This window comes from Rhamphochromis sp. 'chilingali', assembly GCF_963969265.1.
Source record: "Rhamphochromis sp. 'chilingali' genome assembly, chromosome: 8".
Taxonomy (NCBI): Eukaryota; Metazoa; Chordata; class Actinopteri; order Cichliformes; family Cichlidae; genus Rhamphochromis; species Rhamphochromis sp. 'chilingali'.
In genome coordinates, this window is record NC_137935.1 from 23,353,479 (window position 1) to 23,375,159 (window position 21,681).

General features: G+C 41.6%; 2 protein-coding genes across 4 annotated transcripts; one reads left to right on the plus strand and one right to left on the minus strand.

The window, feature by feature from the left end:
* The first annotated feature begins 2,266 nt into the window (after positions 1–2,266).
* On the plus strand, positions 2,267–6,145 carry serpinh1b (serpin peptidase inhibitor, clade H (heat shock protein 47), member 1b). 3 transcript variants are annotated; one of them, XM_080888848.1, is made up of 8 exons: positions 2,324–2,425; positions 3,080–3,111; positions 3,697–3,843; positions 3,938–4,130; positions 4,240–4,510; positions 4,602–4,700; positions 4,817–5,049; positions 5,156–6,145. In XM_080888848.1, exons 3-8 carry the CDS (start codon positions 3,725–3,727, stop codon positions 5,456–5,458), a joined length of 1,218 nt encoding a protein of 405 aa, XP_080744974.1. In that variant the 5' UTR covers positions 2,324–2,425; positions 3,080–3,111; positions 3,697–3,724; the 3' UTR covers positions 5,459–6,145. The 3 variants fall into 3 exon arrangements, with proteins under 3 accessions (XP_080744973.1, XP_080744972.1, XP_080744974.1); XM_080888847.1 differs by lacking the exon at positions 3,080–3,111 and having other exon boundaries at positions 2,267–2,425; XM_080888846.1 differs by having other exon boundaries at positions 2,293–2,425; positions 3,080–3,843.
* Positions 6,146–7,514: 1,369 nt separating this feature from the next.
* On the minus strand, positions 7,515–19,246 carry gucy2f (guanylate cyclase 2F, retinal). The gene is made up of 20 exons (XM_080888898.1): positions 18,679–19,246; positions 17,779–18,590; positions 16,538–16,839; positions 15,885–16,239; positions 15,699–15,783; positions 15,095–15,191; positions 14,831–14,956; positions 14,513–14,593; positions 13,789–13,965; positions 13,491–13,647; positions 13,256–13,405; positions 11,924–12,072; positions 11,653–11,816; positions 11,351–11,543; positions 11,064–11,238; positions 10,042–10,140; positions 9,858–9,952; positions 9,697–9,782; positions 9,354–9,449; positions 7,515–9,004 (listed from the first exon to the last, which is right to left on the minus strand). Exons 2-19 carry the CDS (start codon positions 18,518–18,520, stop codon positions 9,377–9,379), a joined length of 3,306 nt encoding a protein of 1,101 aa, XP_080745024.1. The 5' UTR covers positions 18,521–18,590; positions 18,679–19,246; the 3' UTR covers positions 7,515–9,004; positions 9,354–9,376.
* Positions 19,247–21,681: the final 2,435 nt, after the last annotated feature.

Sequence of the window (21,681 nt, forward strand, 5' to 3'; positions counted from 1 at the left end):
GTTTCTCAGTTTGGAGTCCTACCTTTAGTAGTTTGCGTGGATATCATCTTGAAATTGTTTAAAACTTTATACTTTGATGTGGGAACTTTGAATCATGCAGAAAACTTTTTATGCATTTTTACTTTTCTTAGGTAAATTACTTTTTTTTTTTTGTAACAAAAAGGTTCCTCTTCTCTCTATTCCACCTGGATGGAGTATATATTGGAATCCATAAACAGATTTTCAGGCCCTATTAAGTACGTTTGGAGGAAACCAAACAGGCATATATCTTAAAATGATAAACAGGAAGCTCACCATTGAGAAAGCCTCTCTTAGGTTTTGTTTTGTTTGATAAACTAACACAGATGTCAGGAGTGACTGAAGAGACTGAACTCTGTTCACAACCTCCATATATATATATATATATATATATTATCCAAGAGAAGAGTTTACTGAAGAAACTCCAGAAAGCAAAGAAGTTGCCGTCGTTGCTGATGGCTGGTGCAATGACGTCCAGTTGTTGCATAGGCTCCTTGTCCTCGAATAGCAATTCTTCCCTGGAGTTATGTAAGAGTTGCTCCACCCTCTGAAGACTATTCCCACCCTTGCATCAGATTCTGCAGAAGAGAAAACGTGTCTGGCACGTGCCTGCATCCTTACTTTTGCTTATTTTTATAAAACGCAATCTGCAGATGGTCTTTTAATTTTCTAATGGTGAAAAATTGCATCATGTTGGTTAGGCATCTTCTATCTGATGAACGTGATTATGTCACAGTTATTCAGTTGTGTGTTTGATGTTGGTTGGGAAAAGCTCTGGAAGCTTCTGCATGCTCACACAGACACGTACACACACGTGGTGTATATTTAGACCACACAGATGAGGCACTGTGAGGGGAACAGCAGGTAACTGTTTCCTCCCCACATCATTTCTTATGCATGTCCCTTTATACCACACAAGGCAGAGAGTAAAAGCATTTTTATCTTAATGATTTAGTCTCGATTAATTGGCATCTGGTTGAACTCGAGTCTGCACATGCTGAGGAATCTCAGTGTAAACTGTCACTCCTGGGCCTTCAGAAGGACAAACAAACATGGGGGTGGGGTGGGTTGTAAAAACTGTTAATGAGCTCATTTGTTGGGTAGTCATGTATGTAACTCAGCTTCAGGTACTTGTGAGTTCTAAACATGGCTATGAGTGGGTTGTGGACTTTTTTTGTCCCTCAAAATTTCATAGAAAGTTCTAGATGCCTCCCCCAACACATCACTAAAAAAGTCAAGCCACTCATCAGCTGGCATGTCAGGGCAATTTGTAGAGAGCAGTAAAAGAAAAGCACTGGGAGGGGGGTCAAGAGATAGATGGAAATACTTTAGTTGGAGAACACCTAGTCCTGCAGTGTCAGACACCCAGATCAATATTTTATTATCTGCATAAGTAAAGCTATAGCATGAAATGTCTCTCTTTGTACTGGAGGCAGGTTTCGGTCTCTTTATATACATCAGAGATGAAACAGGAGACAGATAATCTTGTGAATGTAAATGTGCGATTTTGAGATCACAATACCAACAATAACATTAATCTGTGTGCTAAAGAAAAGGCTCAGCAGTTTTATGAAACTTTTCTTTCCGAAGAAAGCAGATCCTGCTTTTCTTTTTTTTTTTTAAACATCAGTGGTCTTCCAGACAACCCCCATCGTTTAGTAGCTACCCTGCAATCAGCAGCTGAGTTGGACAGACGTGGCAGTGTGGGTGTGGGGGTAGGGCTGAGGCTCCTGCAACTTCTGGGGAGGCATGAATACTGCTGCATGAAACTTTCTGGATGTTTCCATGTGAAGTTAAGCAGCAGTTTAACAACAGCCAGGGAACAAGTTACAGCTTTTATTCTGGAGTAAAAATGCTTTCTGAGTAACATCCTGCCTGCGGAGACTGTTTTGATGCATGGTGGTGTTCCACACTTGAAGAGAAGCTCATACACACAAATGCCAAAGAGTGCAAAAAGAACTTTAACACTGTATTTATATGCATGCAAAACAATCATTTAATTCACAGTCAGTGGCAGCTTAATCTTTATCTCCAATCATGTGATGAAACCAGAGTTTAAGATTGAGTCAGCAAGCAGTGTTAAAAACCGAGGGGACTGAGGCAGAAACTTAAGACTGACCAGGATTCAGATTTTCTATTCAGGAGCCTTTTGTGGGAAAGTTTTAACGCTGATCCAGGACCAGCACTTACTTCAGTCGGCACAGCTTTCATCCCACCCTGTGATTTCAAGAGGGGGATGTCCCAGCTCCCAGCTTCCTGAGGAAACACAGACACCCTCATTTGAATATCCCATTCCCAACTTCTAGAAAATTCTCTTTTAGGATATATAGAGCCAGGGAAGTCTGTCACAGCCACGCTATCCACCGGACACAGCTCGGAGAAGCAACCCTGCGATAATCTGTGCCAGGTAAGGATCAGAAGATAACGGTCTTTGTTTCACAGGGAGGAATGCGGCGACTGAATGAACTGCTTTGTTATCATGTGTTACAGCTGCAGTTCAGCTACCCTCCATTTTACCCAGTTTGAAAGCTGCAGCTGAGATTCCTCTGTCTGTCAGAGAATACTTCTTGTATTTCTTCTGTTTCCAGTAGGGAACAAATCCTGACCTGTTATCAGAGCTGAAAGTTGTCATGCAGCTGGCAGGGTGGCGCAGGCTTTCTGCTGCTTCCATGTCAGAACTTTGACAACAGTTTAAATGCATTCAGTTCAAACAAATAAAAAAAAGGTTTGCAGGAAAGTAGCGTGCCTGCACCCAGTTTAGCTTGTCTTTCCACTAGGAAGAGTATCACTTTGACTCATTGGAGCTCATTGGATCAAAGTATTTCCCCCCCTCCAGGGTCGGGAAACAAACAGTGAAAAGTGCCTCATCTTGAATGAGCGGTGGGTTGACTAGATTGGCAGCTTAATATTTAATGTTTAAATTCTAGTGGTTGAAAACTTGAAACTAGAACAGAGACGTTAGACTTCGTACTGTGCATAGAGTTTCTCTCCATGAGAATCTGCCTATATGTTCTCACTGCCTGCTCCACAGAGATTACTACATACACCTCTTGTCTTTCAGAATGAAAATCGCAGAAATGAAAACATCTCAAGGTATCACAAACATGCAATCACAGAGGAACAGATGCAGTGTGAGTCTGCATGAGAAACAGTATGCCAGTGCAGCTGGTTATTCAGAGCCATTGTTTGAACCAGAGATGGGATGATTTGGGTGCAGCCTACAGGCATACGCCCTTTTCTTTCTCTGCAGGCAACATGAAAAAAGTCTGCACTGTATGTCTCGCAAGACTGTTGCAAAGGGATTTCTGATCCTCGCATCTGAGGAGACACTATTAACCATTTGTATCACTTAAAATGTGTCCGGAGAAGCGAGATCCAGCTCAATCCAAGTAAACGTCGAGTTTCAGCTGTTCAGCTCAGGCGGCGGTCGCTGCTGACGTGGCACGAAACATGTCTCCCTCAAACTCGGGACATTCCAGAGCTCCTGAGTGGGCTGGGTCAACTCTGCCCTTCCTCCACAGCCCAAGTGTAGTCGGCTCCCTGGCATTTTCTTTCTGAGATATATTTTAATAAATGAATATATTTCTGAATATCACAAACATGCTCTTCTTTTTCTTTTTCTTCTTGTTCTTTTTAAGGAATAATGTCATCATCGTTCTCTTTGCTTCCTTTTCACAGAGTGCAGCTGCTGTTGGAGACAGACAGGATGTGGATGACTAACATTGTAGGCCTTTGTCTGCTGGCCTTGGTGGCCTCTGCAGAGGATGTGAAGCTGAGCACCCACGCCACCGCGCTGGCTGATAAAAGCACCAACTTGGCCTTCAGGTTTGTATATTATTGATTCTGGCGCACTTGTAACATAAAGTAATATTCTCTGTGTTTATATATAAATATATGCATTTTTTTTATTTCACTTTAGCCTCTACCACACCATGGCAAAGGAGAAAGACACAGAGAACATCATCATTTCTCCTGTGGTGGTGGCCTCCTCTCTGGGGCTGGTGGCTCTTGGTGGCAAAGCCTCCACTGCCTCCCAGGTGAAAACAGTCCTCAGCGCTGACAAACTCAAGGATGAGCATCTGCACGCAGGCCTGTCAGAGCTCCTCACTGAGGTAAGGAGCTTCCCTTGTTTCATAATTCCACCATCATCACCACAGGCCATAGACTCCGAGTTGTCTTTATATCACAAATTAATGGCGTACATGTGCCACTTCTTCTCAGGTGAGCAACGCCAAGACACGCAACACCACCTGGAAAATCAACAACCGCCTCTACGGCCCCAGCTCTGTGTCCTTCGGTGACGAGTTTGTGAAGAACAGCAAGAAGCACTACAACTACGACCACTCCAAAATCAATTTCAGGGACAAGAGGAGCGCAGTGAACTCCATCAACGAGTGGGCGGCCAAGTCCACAGGCGGCAAGCTGCCTGAGGTCACCAAGGACGTGCAAAACCCAGACGGAGCCATGATCGTCAACGCCATGTTCTTCAAGCGTGAGTATGGCGTTAACGCCTGACTGAAGCTCTTTGTGAGGCCAGACGCCTGTGCAGAGTTGTGACCTCGTGTCTTTTTCCCCCCTCACAGCTCACTGGGAGGAGAAATTCCACGATAAAATGGTGGACACCCGTGGTTTCCTGGTTACTCGCTCATTTACTGTCGGAGTTCCCATGATGCACCGCACAGGTGAGTTTCTCTCTCATCTTTCTTTTTGATCTTATTATGTCTCCAGAAGCTGATAAGCCACCCCGCCTTCCAGTACACACATGTGATAAGATCTGCTTTGTCTGCCCCTCTCTCAGGTCTTTATGATTTCTACGAGGACACAGAAAATAAAGTCTTTGTGCTGAACATGCCTCTGGGCCAGAAACAGGCCTCCATGATCCTTATCATGCCCTATCACCTGGAGCCCCTGGAGCGCCTGGAGAAACTCTTGACAAGGAAGCAGGTGGACACTTGGCTCAGCAAGATGGAGAACAGAGCCGTAGCCATCTCCCTGCCTAAGATCTCAGTGGAAGTCAGCCACAACCTGCAGGTAAATGTTTGCACACTGGATGGCTCAAATGGAGTGTAACTTTAAGAGTGTTAGAAAATATTACTGTGAACCCAGAGCGCTGAGCAACTTCATCTGTGTTTTGCAGAAACACCTGGCTGAGCTGGGCTTGACAGAAGCTGTGGACAAAGCCAAGGCTGACCTGTCCAACATCTCTGGAAAGAAGGATCTCTACCTTTCCAGCGTCTTCCACGCATCAGCCCTGGAGCTTGACATCGAAGGAAACCCATACGACACAAGCATCTTCGGTACTGAGAAGCTGAGGAACCCCAAACTCTTCTACGTAGATCACCCCTTCATTTTCCTGGTAAAGGACAACAAGACCAACTCCATCCTGTACATCGGCAGAGTGGTTAAACCTAAAGGGGACAAAATGCGTGATGAGCTATAATGTTTAAAGTTATAAATTGTGGTGGGTAGCTTTATTATTTGTGAAATTATGGCAGGAAACTGTGCACGTGTGTAATTGTGTGTGATTTTATGCACGCGCATGTTTTGTTTTTGGTATGATTGTTACCTCAGTAGCACATTCCAATTGACAATCTGTGGACTGAATATCCGAGCTTAGAAACATTCGACTTTCCCAGGGAACAAATCTGTTTACATGGCTTCGTCTTAAGAACATGCTGGTTTGAATAATCTAAAAAAAGTGCCTTTTTTAAGACTTCCACAAACAAACAGCAGTCGGCACAGCAGACAGCATGCTTATATTAAGTACGAGTCCTCTTTCACATCCTGTTTTTGCCTGCGTGTGTTCGGCTACGACCTGTGTGTGCGTTTTTGTTTTTTTTGCAATATCTTTAATGTTTAAAGAGAAAAAAGATCGATGCACAAGCTGTTTTACAGTGCTGTCTCATTCCCCCTCTCATTTTGCCTCCAGCCTGCACTGAACTGTTCCCCTGCACGAGCTGAGCTTGCAGGGGGAAGGTGGCAAATCGTCTGGTGCTTAATTTAAGTTGCAAACCATCTTCTGTGTCGTTTTCTTGCTGTAGGTATTTTCCACAAAGAATCTGTTGGAATGGTGTGATTTATGTGATTAATGTGGACCTTTTTCAATAAAAAAAATGAAGAGAACATATTTGTGCGTGGCTCTTTTCTTTGTTGAGAATCTCCTGAATGAATACCACGTGAATGCCATTCAAATACGGATGATAGAGTGCTATAGGGAGCTGAACTGGAGAATGTGTGCACGCTAGTGTTAACATCTCTAAAGGATAACAATTTTTCCAGCTGGCTGAAGGTCAAACAGTCTTCCCAGGTCTGGAATGCAGTGATAACCCTCAAGGGAATTTGGTGGACCATTTCTCTAAACACTACCAGCCTAAATAATAACACCAGTGGGATCTTTTGTTGGGATCTTCCTGACAATGCAGACTCTACATTGTTTAAAAACTGGAGTGCGGGGTTCTCATGGTGAGTGGGAAATCTAATCTCCAGATGTTTGCGCATAGCAGGATGTAGCTGCAAGACAACAGCACACCGACAAAAGAATAAACATCTATAAATGAGCGCCTCATAGACTCTCAGTATTCCTGTAGGGCTTCTGTTTCATGCACGTCAAATACGCATTGGGACAGAAATAAAAATAAAGAATGCTACAATAAAAATCACCAGAACCTCTCATACGAGAGGACGTAATCTCATTGTGAGACACAAGTGCGTCTTCTACAGAGAAGCATGCCGCCACCTTGTGGTTGCTGAGAATAAGAGAGAGCGAGCTTTTTAAGGTGTTACAAATGAGTGATTTAGTTACTTTATATTTACACAGATCTTACACATTGCATTACAGTTACATAATATACAAGACAAATAAACATCATATAAGTTACACAATATACATTACAATATATTGCTGACTGACTTAGCTGTTGATTTGTATACTGAGCATGAATAATGCTTCTATTTTCAAAAATAACATGATGTGATCAGTGGGAGAATTTGCAAAATTTATAATCGGCTAAAATATGTTTCATTGTTCAGCGCGTGAATATAAGATTACTTCATACTTAGGGCTGAGTCCAAAACATGCATCAAAAAAAGGTACGTTTCTACTAAACGACATTTTGTATTTATTTCAGTTTTTTACTTTGTAAAGGTTTTACCTTATGCAATCCGCAATGAAACTACAGTGCACAGGGACATTTCTTGTATTGTTGTATTACTTTACTGATGCACACCTCCAAGGAAATGCAACTACTAAAAAGAAGTAGATAAGAGGTTAAAAAGCAAAACAAACAAAAAAAACCCCCAAAATCTGCTCAGCGCTCATTCCCAAATTTTTTTGGTGAAAATTTTGTGTTTTAATTGTTGTACAGGGCTTTCTAGCTCTTATGTCTGTGACAAGCACTAATATATATATATCTATATATATATCTATATATATATCTATATATATATATATATATATATATATATATATATATATATATATATAACATTGTATTTACTTGCTAATTTACTTTGAACCGGAAGGTGGTGCTGTTCATCTGTTACTCCTTGCTGTCCTGGATATATATGTGTAAGTTATATACATGGGACCATTATCTTTTAAAGAAACCATGTGACACTTGACACACGATTACAAATTCACGTGTGTTAATAATAATTAAATAATAATAAAAGTTTGGTTGGAATTTTGGTTGATGTGAATAAAAACATAATGTTTTCTCTGCATTTTTGATTTTTTCCCCGTAAAGCCTGATGTATATACAGTCGACACACATACAGTGTGACTGTGAGCAATAAATTTCACAAAAACGCCCTATGTATTAAACATGATACAAGTTAAAGCTCGTATATGCAAACTGATATTCAATGTCTTCTATTAATTCATCGGAAGGTTGAATAATCTCTCCAGTTTTATTTATTGATGTTTTTCATTATTCAGGCTTTACAGGTTTAAAATGTCTGACATCATTGAGAATTTTTCACTGGGTCTGTTATAGATTTTCAACATGTATCTTATTTGTATCGTCTTACTGAGCACCTCATCAGAAACAGAACATTAAGGCGGATTCATTTAACTAGAGTTTTGAGTGCTGACAATAGATGTTAAAATGACACTGAGCACATTAGAAACAGTGACATGTTTCACTGAAGGAAGTGGCCATTTTCCTCCTCATGACCGAAATAAAAATGAGTCGTACTTTTCCTTATTTATACTTGTTAAATATTTCAAGAAAAAAAACTGTAGGCATGGGCTTAAATGTACTTTGTCATGTGCTTCAAGACAGTAGAAAAAAAACTGATCGACCCCTTTCTTTTTTTCCTCTCATCTTGTTATTTTCATACAGTAGCAGCTTTTGCCTCAAACTTTGAATGGCTAACCAGTTTTAGAATTCAGCCACAGCTAAGTAACAGTCTCGACAACTATATTATGAGCTTTATAACAAACTAAAAACAGATAAAATCACCAGAAAAAAAGATAACATTTCATTTTGAAATAGGCGTTTGGGGCACTCAAATTTTCCAGCAAGTGAGCTTCTGATTGCCCTGTAATAGGTGACCACGCAGTGGCCGGTGAGTGCAGAGAGGAGTGAGCGAGTGCATCCATCATGAAGGAGTGGTGCACTTTCCCCGTGATTCTGGCAGCAGGTACGTAGGCAGGTAACTCTCATTACATTAGCACCGTTGTGTTTTGCTGCGCTGGCTGCAGGCAGATTAGCCGGTCGATGGACAATCCTCTTAAAGAAGTCTGCCTTAAGCCACAGTGAGAAGCTGGGTGGTGCTCTCTGTCCTCTGCGTGCCCCTCCCAGTCTCTATTTGGATGGATGCTTACTCCTCCTGATGCTTTCTCCTCTCCTTTCCTCTCCTCTAGTTTTGCTTGTTCCACATTTCTCCTTCTCTTCCTTGCCTTCACAACTTTTTGTCCACCTGCCTGTTGGCCTTGCGGAAATGAGTCTTGATCTCCTCTGTCACCATCTCTTGCCAGTTGTCCCTAGTTGACACAGAGTAAGGTGTTAAAATCATGGCTGTAATTTGTGCAGTTGTCAATTTTAGGGAGTACTCTAGGATCCACAAAAACACAACGAGAGCTGCTACAAACACAGTAAATTAAAAAAAACAAAAACAAACCACCAGCCAGCCACAATGAAAACGAATGCACTAAACAAAGAGGGCTTTCCCCAATCTGCTTAAGAAGATACGACAAGATCAAAAGATTCATGTGGCACTGCCAGACCACAAGCAATTTGTGAGATCCAGATATCTATAAGGGAAATTTATGCGCACAATCTCATCACGGTAGCACTTTACAGCACAACACCAGCTGGCATGCAGGTCTATACCTCCTGTGTATGGACTAAGAAGGTCAAGCCTTTTTCTCGGCTTTGTTTTTCCTGTATGCAGCTATCTCCTCAGGGTTCAGCCCGTGATTGTCTTGCCTGAAGCAACATGTGGATAGTTGCAGTTTGCATGAGTGGCAGGACACAAGTTACATGTGTGCATCACACTAATGAAAAGCAACATTTCTGAAAATATATCTGAAAAAAAAAAAGATGTTTACAAGTGACTCATGAATCTGACTTCAATGGCAAATTGTGACAATCGCACACATTTCATTATTTCCCTTTAAATTCAGCTGTTGTGACGGTGCAGTGAGCGAATGAAAAGCGAGACTCTGTCTCTTACCCTGGTTTAATCTCTGGTGGTTTTGGCAAAGGCTTTGTAAAGTTGGTTTTCCCCACAAGCCAGTATGTCTCCTCAATACCTTTACCCTGCAACAAAAAGAACAACTCAGAGCTGTGCAGTCGGTCTTTTAGTAAATAAGTAAGTCCTTCCCAAAGTGTTACCTTAAGCTCTGTCTTTCCTCGGACTTCTATTTTATAACCATCGTTAAGAGAGCGGAGGATCTTCACTGTGCTCATATTTACATGGATTCTATAAGCTGAGGATAGGATAAAGCGCATATAAAGACAATATACAGACAACAGAGTCAACCTAAACATGCCACGATGCAGCAAAGATCGCACGTACGCAGGCCAGTGGATTCCATACGAGAGGCAGTGTTCACGGTGTCTCCAAAAAGGCAATACCGAGGCATAGTCAGACCCACCACGCCTGCAACGCAGGGCCCTGCAAAATACACAACAGAAGTCCAATCATTCCATTCACTCATGGAAAAATGTCCGTTACTAGTGGTGTTTTCATTTAAAGGTGAAACCCATGGTTTCAATTAGGAAAGTTTTAGTATCTGAGGTGTTTTACATCACTCACTTGGAGAGAAGCATTAAGAGTCCCACCTCATAACAGAGCATGCATCAATAACAACAAATACGAGAGAGATTAAACATGAAATTGAGCGGCTGAGCCAGAGGTGGGTTGCAGTGGAGTGGACTGCAGATGTGCAGCAACTGTGGGCAAACTAAAGTAGCTTAAACCATGCACTATAATGCCTGAGTTGTGCTTTAGCAGCAAATAACTTAATAACATACCCGGAAATGCCTCTTAACCCTGCGGGGTAACTTTAACCTGATGCACACCTCCAAGGAAATGCAACTACTAATCAGGCTGATGCAGCCCGCAGCACCTCTGATTGGTGTGGAAGGTTACAGCGTAGGGTTTGGAGGGGTTATGTTGTAAGCTATGACGTGGATTTCCTGCTAAAGGATAATTCAAGCATACAATGAGATGTCAGCTGATGTGGGCTGGCATGGCAATGAGCTGTGACTGCCTGTGTCTACCTGAACTAATGCTTGTCCATTGACTCTGCATCAAGCCGAAAGCACTGCAAAGTCCACTGCCAAGACTGCAACTCTTATACTTACTACACAGTATATTTATCTGTGTCATAGTCTTGTTATGTTTTTTTAGTTCTTGTGTTATTTTGTACGATGCACCACAGTAGCCAACATATACTGTTTCTAAATGAATAAATACGATCGGACTACTATGTGGATTCCTGTTCTAAAATCTCTTTCAGCGACGCACATTCATCTTTGGATTCTACCTGATAAGCTTGTCAGGCTGATAATGACTCCAAAGACTGCCACGCCCACCTGAGTGGATTCCTATTCGTATCCTGACGGGCACGTCCGGCATGTGTCGCATGTGGAAGGTTCCCACTGAGCTGAGGATGTTCAAAGACATGTTGGCGATCTCAGCAGCGTGCTTGTTGCCATTTTTCTTAGGCAGGCCTGATGCTACCATGTAAGCATCACCGATGGTCTCCACCTGGACAAATCAAGAAGTTTATTCAGTGAAAGGGCAAATCAAGTGGAAGTCAAAGGTTTCAGACCAGTAACCTCTGAAACTGGGTGTTTATCAGGCGATATTATTCCCTGACCTTATAGACATCATGGTTAGAGAGCACAGCATCGAATAGTGTGTAGAGGTCATTCAGGAGGTCGACCACCTCAATGGGATCACTGAGCGAGGAGATGGTGGTGAAACCCACAATGTCGCTGAAGTAGATTGTCACCTGATCAAAGAACTCTGGCTCCACTGTGGCACCAGTTTTCAGGGCCTCTGCCACAGAACTGGACAGAAATAGAAAAAAAAAAAGGACGAATGAGATGATCATGGAGTAGGGGTACATTTATTTTCCAAACTTCATGCTGGCAGGATTGTGTGAGAGTGTTGACTGACGGTGGAAGCATTTCAGACAGCAGCTTCTCCGTTCTCTGCTTTTCCACCTCCAGCTCCTCTGTTCTCTCTCTGATGAGTTCCTCGAGGTTGGAGCTGTACTGCTCCAGCATCCTCAGCATGGAGTCGATGATATTGGTCTTCTTACCCTTGTTGATTAGCTTGAACTATTGGAAAAAGTACGGCGTCATGTTAAACAAATATGTATAGAGCTCTTTAAATAGTTTAGATGAAGTAAAGAAATGAGGCCACGAGGTCGTCTGCAAAAACGAACCCGGTCAAAGATCTCATCAAAGGTCGGTCTGCGGTCAGGCTGTTCGCTCCAGCACTGCTTCATCAGCTGGATGCATTCAAGCGGAGCCTGGTCTGGAGCCACAGTAGGACGGCACATGGGAGGAGGTTTTTTCACCTTACGGATAATCTCTGGAGAACACGGGATGAATAAATACCAAAGTTATTACAGGTGCCTAAAGCAAAACTAAAAACTAAAGCTGTTTGTAAAACAAACATTTTAATTAAGTGAAATAAAAATAATGCAACTAAATAAAACCTTAAACAAAAATTTTAAAATAATTGAAACAGTTTTGTGAACTTGGAAAACTAACTTAAGTAAAAATATACAGGTAATATAATTTTACTGTTTGCTAGTTTGATAAAATTATATGAATTTCCCTGATAAACCTTTGAGGGATTGTTAATTGAGACTGTGGGGGTCTATGACACTGTGAATCAAATGTACGGTGTCCTTGAGAGGCCAAAAGGACTGCAACTTAAGAAAACAACAGTAATAAGAAAAACGCTGCAAAAGCACACAAAACACAACGGAAATAGGAAAAACGAAAACAGAAATAGGAAAAAACACAAGGGAAGTGTTTCTGGGGAGACAATAACCTGACGGACCAGTTGCAGGAACCCAAAACACTGTAGGCGTGTTTTATCATGATTCATATAATACTAATGATGGATTTTTAGGCTAATAGTTAGGTTAACACACTTACCTCATCTTTTCTTTCCTCACAAAACCGATAGATCCTCCACTTCTTCTAAGTGTCTCCCAGCGCAATTCTTGGTTCCTGCAACTGGTCTGTCGGGTTATTGTCTCCCCAGCAACACTTCCCTTGTGCTTTTGGAAATCTGTTTTTTCCTATTTCTGTTTTCATTTTTCCTATTTCCGTTGTATTTTGTGTGCTTTTGCAGCGTTTTTCTTATTGCTGGTGTTTTCTTAAGTTGCAGTCCGTTTGGCCTCTCAGGGCCACCGTACAAATGCTTTCAAAAACTTCTGTGGATTTTCCGAAATCTAACGTCTGACACATGCCCTCCATACAATAATAATTAAAAAACAGATCTAACACTAAAACTAATGAACATTAAACTAAAACAAGAAAGAAATCAAACGGGAGACTAACTGACACTAAGCAGAATTAAAAACAAATGACAGAATACAAAACTATTATTACTTTTATCTCTGTACTGACACTCTGTTAACTGAATTTGAAGTGGAAAGACAGCTTTTGGTGGCAGCCAAACCAAAATCAGATGTCTCCATCTTCTCCTTACTAAATAAGTAAATAACTCATTGTTTGAGTATTCTGTGATGAATACACACCTTCAGGTGGCAGTCCCAGCATACAGTACGGTGGCCCTCTCACCACCACCTCTTGAAGAATGATAGAAAAACCGTACACGTCTCCCTTAAATGTCCCTTTGCGAGAATTTGCAAGGTCGCGTAGAAACTCTGGTGCTGTCCAAAACAGATCTAAGTACAACAAAGGAAACATTTAGATTCTGGCATTGTTTCAGTAAAGTATATTGAGTGTAAAACACAGCACAGCAAACAGTACCTTCAGGTGGGGGCTCTTCTAAAGGAGCTTTCTGAGACTCCAGCAGCTCATTGAAGCCATAGTCAGTAATCTTGAGGACAAAACGGCCGTCTACCACACAGTTTCGGGATTTTAGCCTGCCGTGGGGGAAGTCCCTGTGGTGAAGATATTTTATACCCTAGAAAGATTCAGATGCAAATAACACTTTGATTCAATCATAAAGAAACAACTAAAAACACTTAATAAAACTCTTGCTGTTTTCTTCCCTTCAAAAAATGGCAAGCGGTTCTTTTCTAAAAGACTTTTTTTTTTTTATCACCTTGATGAGATCGAGCATGAGGGAGGACTTGAACATCCAGTCTAGTTTAACGTCCTCGTTCCTCAGCAGGTCCTGCAGACTGCCCCTCGAGCAGTGCTCCGTCACCATCGCAAACATGGAGCAGTCCAGAAAGAAGCCCAGGAACGGATTTACGTTCTCGTTTCTCAGGTCCTTCATCTGAGAAAAGTAGCTGCAGTTTGTTAAGATGACCAAAAAATCATACACATTTTTCAGTCTGAATATTTGCAGGAATTACACATTCAGGTTTTTTTTCTCATTCATCATTGGGTCACACAGGAGAGCACATGTCACCTAAATATTGTGTTGAAATGACACATGACAATAACACTGTATAGTTTATATTTGTATTTGTACCATTTGATAACACAGTATTTTGCATTTATATTTTGTATATTTGTATACACTGTATTTTGTATTGTATATATATATATATATATATATATATAGTGGTGTCAGAGCACAATGTCTTGCTATTTGCCCTCTGTGTATGCTGTTGACCAGGAGCGTCACATTTCATCTCTCTGTATATCCATACTGGGCTGAGACAACAATAGAGTTCACTCTGACTCTAACCCTAACTTGCTCTCAGATCACTCTCTTCCACAAATTGTCATAAAAATCTGAAGACACAGAAAGCAGAAAATGTCTCCTGAAGCATATTAATATGCATTTACGTGACATCAAGTTGGACATGCTGCTCTACCTTCATGAAAATCCTGGAGGTGCTTTGTTTTACTTCCTTGAAGTGGCCCTCTTCGAATTTCTTCAGCCAAACCCAGTCGCCCTAAATGCAAAAGCATGATATTATTGTTATATGAAATTAAACTCTCCATTGATAGAGTCATAAAGGGTTCTTATTTAGTCAACCTCCTTCCACTGAAATGTGTTAATTTTGTATATAAAGCATCTTGAGTCACTGGCCCAGACATTATGTTACACAAGGATCTCCCTTACCTTCCTCACTTACTCACCAGCTTATGTTAAGAAGCTTTAGTGAATATTTGATGTAAACTCAGCTTACCTCGTACACAGCTACATTAGTGGTCTCATGAGTTTCTGTTTGCATGCTATTCACAGAGTGTGAGGGGTCTGCAGATTTCTCCTCCAGAGCGCTCCTGGACTCGCTCAGATCTTCTAAAGTGATTTTCTGCATGACATCAAACACCATTTAAAGATTTATTAGAAATGAGAGCCATGCTGTGCTTGGCAGACATTAAATGTGACGATGTGGAAAACGCACAGATGATGGAACGGTGTGCTTTAGTCTAATTTAATGATGACTTACCTTTTTGCTAAGCTGAGGGTTGATAAAAGTGAGATCCTCTAAGGTCAGGAGGATCCGATTGGGACCTCTGACCAGCTGGATCTGATGAAGTCTCCTCCTGCCAAAGTGATTTTACAATAGGTAAACAGCACACATACAACAAATTCCCTGAATCTCAGAAACGATACGGGGGAAGTAGTGATGTCTCCCTCAAATGTCTACATCTGGAAAAACGCTTTTTTTCTTCTGTTTTGCTACAAATTTATATTCCCTGCTGTCATGATTTAATAAGTAAAAATAATAGTGGCTTGAACAAACCCAAATTTTCACCATTTTATCTAAAAAAAGGAGAATGCTTATAGTTCTTCGAGTAGATTCTTCTGGTGTGTCTGACTGTCTTTAATCCAGAGATGAGCTCTAAGTTAAAAGTACATTTCTAATTCTCAAGCTTTTATACATGAGACATGTCTTCTCAAGCAAAGAGGCATAATATGTGATTCTGGAGATGATATTAGTTATTACCCACATCATACCACATGGTATAGATCACACTACTTCAAATCTCTGAATATAGGCTTGGAAGCGGGAGGCATCGTTGGAAAAAAAAAAGACTTTGCATATTTACCTGATATAGAGAATTACTGTGAGCCCCGCAACAGCCAGGGAGAAGATGACTGCTAACGCTATTATGATGTAGGTGACCTCCACACCTAAGGACCATAGTGGTATGCATTAGACTGATGGATAAATGACAAAATGTAGACTTGGCTAAACTCACACCTCTTTACACAAACACACCAGAGCCTCATACCTCCTGTGCAGATGGTGCCTTGGTCAAACCAGCAGCTGGAGTCAGAGGGAGGAGGGGACCCTCCGGGGAAATTTATGGACCTCCCCGCAAAACGGAGTGCCCCTGATGTTAGGTCCACTACATAGGTCTGGTACAGCTTGCTGCCCCTGTTGTCAGAGTCCAGGATGATGTAGTTGGTCTTAACACTCCCAGAGGTGTCCACTTTGACCTCCTGGTTGAAGCCATTAAAAGTGATGTTCCGCTTGAAATAGGCCAAGTTTGACCCTGACAGCTGCATGCCTGCTTTCCTGACATTTTGGATGGACTTGGCCAGCAGGTAGATGCTGTTATAGATGGTCCCAAACAGCGGATGAACCTGCAGGTTCAAGCGAAGGCTTAGCAAGGTTGTAACAGAAAACATGACGGGGTTCCTATTTCAGTCATTTACAGCTGCTAAAAAGGATATTTTATAATTAATATAGAAAATCATATATTATTATTAAAAGCATGTGATTATGTTTTTCTATAATATGCGTGTGGAGACAGCAGGAAACATTATAACTGTCTAATGACTCAGCCTTTGCACCAATATATGTCATGATATGCAACAATGTGTGATGGAATAACAAACAAGGAGGACATTGTGAGTGAAATCAGTTGAATTGGCTTCCTACCTGCTCTGGCTCCATGGGCAGCGTCACTTCTTTGCTCCTCTTGGCCGCAGCAAACGCCTCGTTGAAGGACAGTGGCTCCGAGGCCACTGTGATAGTGAGCACGGTGTCGTAGGCCTCTCTCAGGTTGCTGCTGTTTTGCAGAGGGAGGTAGGAGACGTTCATATAGGGCACGCTGTAGAGCAGAGCGTCGTAGGGCACAAACACATACTTCCCTGAAGTCAGACCCATCTTGCGTGCTGTGAGGAGGAAAGTAGCTTGCTGCTGACCTCCAACCAAGACTGAGTGCATGCACATAACGATGACTGAAATGAAGAGCAAAGACACAAAGCATTACAAATTCCTTATGAATATATGTGGTGCACTAACAGGACTATTATGAACAAATGCTGTGTTGGGAAAAGCACCTTATTTTTTATTGAATGGAGAGAGTGTGAAATATCTTAACTGCAGTAAAAGTGCCAGAAATTTAAGAGGAAATGTTTGAAACCTTTGCAGCTTCTTATTGTCAAAATAAAAGTCTTTAAAAAAAAAAAAGCAGATTAATTAAATTGGTGCCGTTCTTCGCTTTAAGCACAAGGTCAAACCTGAGTTATCTAAATGGCATCCGGCTCAGGTGTTGGAGAACAGCTGAGGTGTGGCAGTACTCTGGTTGGGTGATCTATTGGTTTGGCATTTGCCATTCTGCAAGTTGCTTTAATGTCAAATGATGTTTGCTCCCAGTGTTTTGTAACAGAAGTTGGTCAAAGAAGGGGTCATTTGATTGTTAGGGGTTTCTCTGTGTTATTGTAGGGACTTTGCCTTACAATATAAAGTGCCTCGAGGTGTCTGCTGTTGTGATTTAATAATAAAATTGAACTGAAAATAAATAAATATATAAATCAGTGGCCACTGTTATTTTGAGACCTCGTTTGACTAAACTGAGCACACGAAATGTCCTTTTTTTTTTTAGAAAATCTCCCCTTTGGGCAAGAATATTGGCAGTAAGCGACAGATAACAGATAGAGGTCCATTACCAGAGAAAGAGAAGGGTATGCTACTTATTTACACTGCTGTGTTTTACTGCTGATTTTATGTAACAAATATAAATGCATGGCCAAAATATCAGAGCCTTTGCGCGTTAGAACCATACCACAATTTCACAACTTTAACACAGCACAGATTGTACCTTGGGTGCTTTTCTCCTGTCCCTCCACAGACTGCATATAATCATCTATGGAGCACTGTTTTTCTCACACACTCACCCCTGACACCTCCTGCATCCTGGATCTTCCTCATCGTGCTCTCCACCTCCGTCTCATTCACGCCCATAGATCCGACGAGTCTAACGGGAAGCCCCTTGCTCCTGAGAGCAGAAGCAACCCTCACAGCCGTGTCAATCCAGATGTCCTCATTGGATGACACTACCAGGACGCTGGCCCATCTGAAGTGTTTCAACACTACGAACAACACGTCGGTGGGAAACGGCACTGTCCTGGTAAAAGTTGGGTATGCCGTGGCGCTCTCCAGCTCGTAGGCGACACAACCATATGAGAAGAGAGCCTTGTCCCAGTTCCTGGCGAGCAGAGACGCTGCGACACAGTATCCGGGGTTGGTGGGGCCAACGAGTCCGTCTGCTATGCCCTCGTAGTAAATATATGCCGTGAGCGCTTTCGAGGTTTCGCACGGCTCTTGGACGATGATGAAGTCCATTTTCAGGCCCAGATCTAGAGCGGCGTCCCCGTTTATCCTGCTCACGGCGAGCCTGGCCGCCGCAGCAGGCAGGGCCTTGTAAAAAACAGGGTCGCAGTTCCAGGGCCCCAGGACCCCCACTTTGAATATCAAACAGCGGACGCAGCAAGGGAACGTCAGCACTCCCAGCAGGACCCATAACAGAAAGTTGTAAAAGGGCAGAGCCGGTAAGGTGTGTCTGTTTTTAATTACGGGCACACACGAATGGCTGGACTCCCACAGCGGCCATCTGAAATTTGGAGCAATATGTTGCATTGTCCTCCCACGGTGACCAAGATAGTGAAGCCTTGCGTTCACTATCAGTTATCAGTCACACCTCTGACACCTGCAAACCGGGGTACAGACACAAGTCTCCATTTTGCCCAGTATTATTTGAACGTTCACAGATGTTTAAGCACAACTGAAGCACTCACCACATGTCTGTAACGGCATCAGGACAGGGTCCGATGAGACAATCTTACAGATACCCACTCGGATCTGCGTTCTTTCTTTTCTTTTTTCTTTGTTCTGTCTTCACACACACTCGCCAACTAACCATCCCCGATACCTTTACCTGTTCGCCCCGGTGTCGCTCTGATGAAGACACAGGCCGGTCATCGTGTGGGGATTACGGGCTGAAAGTGTCACGAAAAGCGCCTAGATGGGGGTGTGGAGACAACTTTAGCACCCTGGAGAGCTACTTACGTCCTGCAGTCAGCGTCTCTGAGGGCTCCTGCGCGTTTCCACAAACAGCTCTGTTCACAGGCAACATGTCTCTTAAAAAAGGACGCAAACCCACTCGTGTCTTTTTTTCTTTAGCGTGTAAATGTGAAAAGAAAATTAGATGTATTCCAGATCGAAGTTTTTTTTTAAATCCTGCACTCCTCCTTTCGATAAAAAATAAAAAATAAAGCGCAATTTCCCTCCCCCAAACATTACAACTCTTTGGTTTTGTAATAATTTGAAGGGGAAATGATTTAGTATGTTAGTATAGGAGGTCAGTATCAGCTACAGGCCCAATCAATCAAATCCCTCCAAAGTGACCCGGGACCAGTGTTACTCACTAATCCATTTTCAGTGAGGCACAATATAAGAGGATTGACAGCAGGCCTTAGCGCACTCTGAAAGCCTTGCTGTGGTCCAGGTTAGGCCTTTTTGCCTAGAAGTGTAATAACAAATTCATTTTTCCTCATTCTTCGTATAAAAGAGAAAAAGAAGGTCCTCCGTGTGCACACAGAGACAAACATTTAGCAAGCAAACGGGTCATTATCAAGACAACTCAGCCAAGGTGCACCGAGGCAAGTGAACAGCGCTTTAATTGGCCTAATGTGCGCACGGTGCAGCTTGGATTAAATGAATTTGAACTCTAGCGAAGTGGGAGTAATTAGAGTTAACAAGGGCTTTCCCTGCAGGTCTCACGAATTCTGCCTGCGTCAGTCTTTTTTCGGTCTTCTATGACTGGTGAAGCAGCCTGTGCCTGGCAGAAGCAGCTGGTTGTCACCACATCCACACACGAAATATGGAGAGGGTGGATGAATGAATACAAACAAACAAACAAACAAACAAACAAACCAACGGTGGTGGTACATAAGACATCATCACATGACTTATATATATATATATATATATATATATATATATATATATATATATATATATATATATATATATATATATATATATATGAATTGTGCACACACACACATGGAGCTGCAAAGTTGAGTCCACCTTTGTTGACCCATATCCCACATAAGCTGGAGAGCCTCTTAAACGTAACACCTTGACAACGCTGTCCTTCATCCAGGAATAGAGAGTAGAAATGATGACACAGCGCAAAGTCCGTCCAATGAACAGCGAGCACAGGTCTGCTTCTGAGTGCAGCTCTGTGGGGACACAGTGAAGCATCTGCAAGACAATAAACTGACAACCAAGTCAAAATACATAAATACACACGTAAATAAATATCAGCACAGTCAGACGATACGTTTCCTCACGAAAGATTCTCACAATATGCAGTCTGTGCAGAGAAAAACGGAAATGCAGTGTGGGCACGAAGGAGAAGGATGAATAAACATGCCTTTGGACCGATAAAATAGAATAAGGAGGAGACAAGTAATGGAGACACCAGGGAGGAGAGTATTTTCAAAGGCCTTGGACTTTTTGCGTCGTCCAAGGCACAGAAACTCCCACTAACAAGCCAAACACTTATGCTAAAGAAGTTGTTCTGAGTTTTAGGAGCTCTGTTCTGTCATGCCAAAGTCTTCATTTAGCAAGGTAAAGTACAATTCTCTTTTTAAGGGAGCCAAGTTATATTTAAGTGACGGGGTCAGCAAAACTGCAGCTGTTATTTTCTGTGATTAAAGTGAGAAAAAAATGAATAAATAAAATAATAATAAAAAAGTAATAATATATATATTTTTTAAACTTAAGCGCATAGTGTTTTTTTTTTAATGAGCTCTGGTGTCATCTAGTGGACAAGTCCTCCACTGCTTTTTCATATTTCCCCCCATTGACGTCAAAAGACTTTCTGGCTAATATAACCTAATATAATTAACCCGCTCAGTAAAGAAAATTATTGTTTCCCTCACAGTTAAACCCTCCTTAAAGGGAAAACCACGGACATTTGAAACACGGGCTGGTTTATAACACTTAACACTAAAAGGCAAAATCAAGCCCGAGCATTGCACTTCCTCTGCACATGCTCAGTTAGACGCATATGCAGTACAAATTTATTAAACCACCTATTCAAAAAAATAAATAAATAAAATAAAAATCAGGAAAACTCAAATATTTTAGTTCTTTATGATGATGATGATTATTACTTTAGCCAAAGCACAACATTCAACCACTTAAACTACTGTCTTTGTTCACGAATTCAAGTAAATATGTATTATAAGTAATATAAAAATAATACTAATGTGGCTTACTATTTTTTCTTTTCCCTTTTTTTGTAACTCAGTGAATTTGACAATAAGTATATGATTTCAATCAAAGAGCTTGTGTATACTGGTGAATTAACTATTAACCAAACCTCACACTCAGTGGTGCTCTGATGAATTTATTAAGCACTTTAAAGCTGTCAGAATAACTTAACAGTAAATGGATTTTTTAAAATCTCTTTTCTTTATTTTATTTAAAAATGTGTCATATGTAACTTTTTTCTCAGATGTCTTTACTGGACACTGCTAAAATTGGATTGATTTGAACTTCTAACAGGTATAACTGGAATAGACTAACAGAAGAAATGAGCAAGATCTCTAACTTTTGGTAATGCCTTGTTACAACTGCCTCTGAGTCCTTGTACTTTTATTACTATTTTTCGAAAAACCTAAATGGTTGGCCTTTGCAGCACGTTGCTCTGAATAAACCTAACTGGGCGTTTGTTCTTTTCAAACATCTGAGCAGCGATGTTGGTTTTACCCTTCTGGTTTATTCCT

Coding starts and splice junctions, on each gene's coding strand:
- serpinh1b (XM_080888846.1), top strand. CDS start 3,662: ATGTCATCATCGTTCTCTTTGCTTCCTTTTCACAGAGTGCAGCTGCTG. Junction 4,131..4,239: donor TGTCAGAGCTCCTCACTGAG/GTAAGGAGCTTC, acceptor ACTTCTTCTCAG/GTGAGCAACGCCAAGACACG. Junction 4,511..4,601: donor CAACGCCATGTTCTTCAAGC/GTGAGTATGGCG, acceptor CCCCCCTCACAG/CTCACTGGGAGGAGAAATTC.
- gucy2f (XM_080888898.1), bottom strand. CDS start 18,520: ATGCAACATATTGCTCCAAATTTCAGATGGCCGCTGTGGGAGTCCAGC. Junction 11,817..11,923: donor TTGATGAGATCTTTGACCGG/GTTCGTTTTTGC, acceptor TTTTTCCAATAG/TTCAAGCTAATCAACAAGGG. Junction 9,783..9,857: donor GAGGAAAGACAGAGCTTAAG/GTAACACTTTGG, acceptor TTTTTGTTGCAG/GGTAAAGGTATTGAGGAGAC.